This window comes from Monopterus albus, unplaced genomic scaffold (genome assembly GCF_001952655.1).
Source record: "Monopterus albus unplaced genomic scaffold, M_albus_1.0 scaffold354.1, whole genome shotgun sequence".
NCBI lineage: Eukaryota > Metazoa > Chordata > Actinopteri > Synbranchiformes > Synbranchidae > Monopterus > Monopterus albus.
In genome coordinates, this window is record NW_018128234.1 from 514,414 (window position 1) to 517,553 (window position 3,140).

A 3,140-nucleotide genomic window follows, 5' to 3' on the forward strand; every position below is an offset into this window, starting at 1 on the left:
TGTAGACTATCTTCTGGACAGTGGAACTGTGATTTCACAATCTTGAGATCTTTTTAAATCCCTTACAAGACTCACTGGCTGCTACAATGTTTTTTCTGAAGGCCTCTGACAGCTCTTTTGCTCTCACCATGGTGCTCACTCTCACTTCAACAGTCAGGAGCACACCAAACTAAATGTCTGAGGTTTAGATAGGGCAAGCCTCATTCAAAATGCTGAGTAACGATCTACTAATTATGTGCACCTAGTGTGATATACCTGTGTGTGTGATTTGAGCCATTTTAAGAGGGCATACATGTGAGGGTGTGCTATCTTTTTCCTCAATTAGAATAGGCATTTTTGTAGAATTACATTTACAGAAGATCTTGAAAAGATCAAAGTTTTAATTGTTTAGTTGTATTACTTTAATCTCTCTGTATTGTTAAAATTGAGATTAAATAACCATATATTAAAAAAAGTTACAAAATACACATGCTTTCAAAGGGTGTCCTAATTTTTTCACATGACTGTATACAGTACCAAACACAAAAGGACAGCATCAGTGTTCCAGAGACTCAAGAAACATGCTTAATACAGTCAAACTATGTACTAAGGTTATTTAGTAGTTGATTTGTCCTCAGTTCTGGCTCTACACTTCCCACCAAGCCTTAACCCACCTGTTATGTTCATTTCTCAGGAACAACAGTGATTTTCCTGGGTTAATTTTATCATTACTAACCATTTCAATCACTATTTAGTGCAATGGTGTGCTTTACCTCTCACAGATTATGGTTCAATGAGGATAATGCACTCATTTTTCATTAAAAAAAATGCACGTTAACACTTTTCTTAATGTACATTGGAAAGACCTACATATAAAATACATAATTTTTACATGACATTGATTTATTTAAAATTTTACTTTACATTTTTAAATCTTTTCTTTTTATGAAGTGATGTTGATAAGTTAACATGAGACACCTCTTCTGTTCAGACAGTATCTTTGTAATATAAACATGCTGGGGGAGGTTGCAAATATGTGAAATGAACAATTTCCATTTTATATGTTGATTACACCTATTAAGCCAAGCAGAAGAAGTTTCATACCAATAAAATACAGTTAACTATTGTTTTTAGATGTTTTATCTTCACAATGGGTCAATCTGACCCTCAACATAACAAGTATGTTCTTGCTAACAATGTAAAGACATAACCTGTATTACATGCACACTGAAAATATTCAATTTACCACAGACTGACTGTACCTCTTAGTTATAAAAGCATCTTGGTATATGATTTCTAGGCACCTTTATGTTCTGGGTGAACATGAAAGAAATTATGATTTTAAAATGCATCAGTTGGTGCTACAGGTTAAATATGCACCGTTAGTCTGCAGTCTTTTAAATGTTTATGTCATTTGTCCTTTCTGGTATGATTCTTATTCCCATAGATATGCAACCATGTAGAGCTCTAGAAATGTGGTAATTGACAAATTTCCAGGGCAGATAAAATGGTGCAAAACAGCAGCAACATTCTTTGGGAAATGAACTAAAGTTGTCACTCACCCCTGAGGCAGTATCATTTGAATGGGTCGAATAAATGCCATCCAATCTTGGTTCTCTTACTGCTGTACACTCCCTCTGAACACAGCATAATCAAATCAAAGGGAATGATGGCTATATATCAAACAGGCTTCCGACTGCCATTTCCCGCTACTGCACAGACTCAACTCCACCACGTGTTCCTCTGCAGGACAGATGGTGGGCTGGCCTGGCGCTGTTTTAAATTAAATTGTTTGCATCCGAGTCTCAACAGGTACGAGACAACCAAAACGTAAAAATGACCATCGACATAATAAGAAAAAAAAATTTTTTTCTTCTTCTAGATTAGTTCACTCGGTGTTTGTTGCTTCTACAATAGATGAGGGCGAAAAAGACTGCTCTAATTATTTGGCCGTCTTTGGCATAACTGTCAAGCTAATGATGAAGCCTTTTGTCAAACTGTATATCACTGTGGTTTTAGTCAGCCACATGCTAGGTACAAAGTTGAAGCCTTTTTTCAGTGTGCCTGTACTGTTGTATTAATTACTTTTTCCAGACACTTCCTTTGCACCTTGCAAAATGTTCTAAAAAGGCCTCTGTGGACCCATTTATAACCATTTAACCTTCTGAGGACAAAGTAAAACGATGACTTGATGACTGCAACATGATACTGTTTGGTCTGCTTGATGGATGAAAACAGTTAGGGCACTAAACTGGCAGCCCAAAGGGAAAAGAGGTCCTGACACAACCTTTCTAAAAATAGTTTCCAACAACTCTGCTAGATATTTCCTCCCCTTTACTATGATGAAAATTACTGTCTTGGGTTAAAGTCTTGGCAAATGTCTTATTAATAAAATCATTGAAACTGGAAATTATTTAACTTTTTTTTTTCTGGAAGATAAAATATGTCTAAACAGTTTCTCTTCCTTGTAAATCATAATCTGTTCATGCATGTAATTATAATCAATTACACCCTCTAATATTGAAAAATAAATAAACATTGAAATACTTCAAAAGCTAAAGATACCTATGACACCTAAACCAATACTTATTTTAAAATTAATTTGAATTAATAAGTCCAACATGACTTTAGACCATATTCAACTGTACTGCTACTGCATGATATCACATGGAAGAAAGTCATAATGTATACTGTGAGAACATAACATTGAAACAGTAGGTACGGAAAGTATTCAGACCCCCTTAAATTTTTCACTCTTTGTTATATTGCAGCCATATGCTAAAATCCTTTAAGTTCATTTTTTTCCCTCATCAATGTACACACAGCACCCCATATTGACAGAAAAACACTGAATTTCTGACATTTTTGCAGATTTATTAAAAAAGAAAAACTGAAATATCACATGGTCATAAGTATTCAGACCCTTTGCTGTGACACTCATATATTTAACTTAGGTGCTGTCCATTTCTTCTGATCATCCCTGAGATGGTTCTACACCTTCATTTGAGTCCAGCTGTGTTTGATTATACTGATGGGACGTGATTAGGAAAGCCACACACCTGTCTATACAGGTATGTGCCAAAAAATTAGAATATCAAGGAAAAGTCCATTTATTTCAATAATTTGTTTCAAAAAGTGAAACTTGTATGTTATATTAGTTC

The 3,140-nt window shown here is 34.8% G+C and overlaps 1 protein-coding gene across 7 annotated transcripts in view; it reads right to left on the bottom strand.

Annotated features, from left to right (window-relative positions):
- larp4b (La ribonucleoprotein 4B) overlaps positions 1-3,140 on the bottom strand; it is a 44,115-nt gene that overhangs the window by 35,607 nt on the left and 5,368 nt on the right. For 6 of the 7 annotated variants that reach the window (XM_020625387.1, XM_020625386.1, XM_020625390.1 and 3 more), the window contains exon 3: positions 1,542-1,616. The exons of the other annotated variant lie outside the window; for it this stretch is intronic. In XM_020625387.1, coding sequence (XP_020481043.1) covers positions 1,542-1,616 — 75 coding nt within the window. The remainder of the gene's footprint in view (positions 1-1,541; positions 1,617-3,140) is intronic. 7 annotated transcript variants of the gene reach the window in all.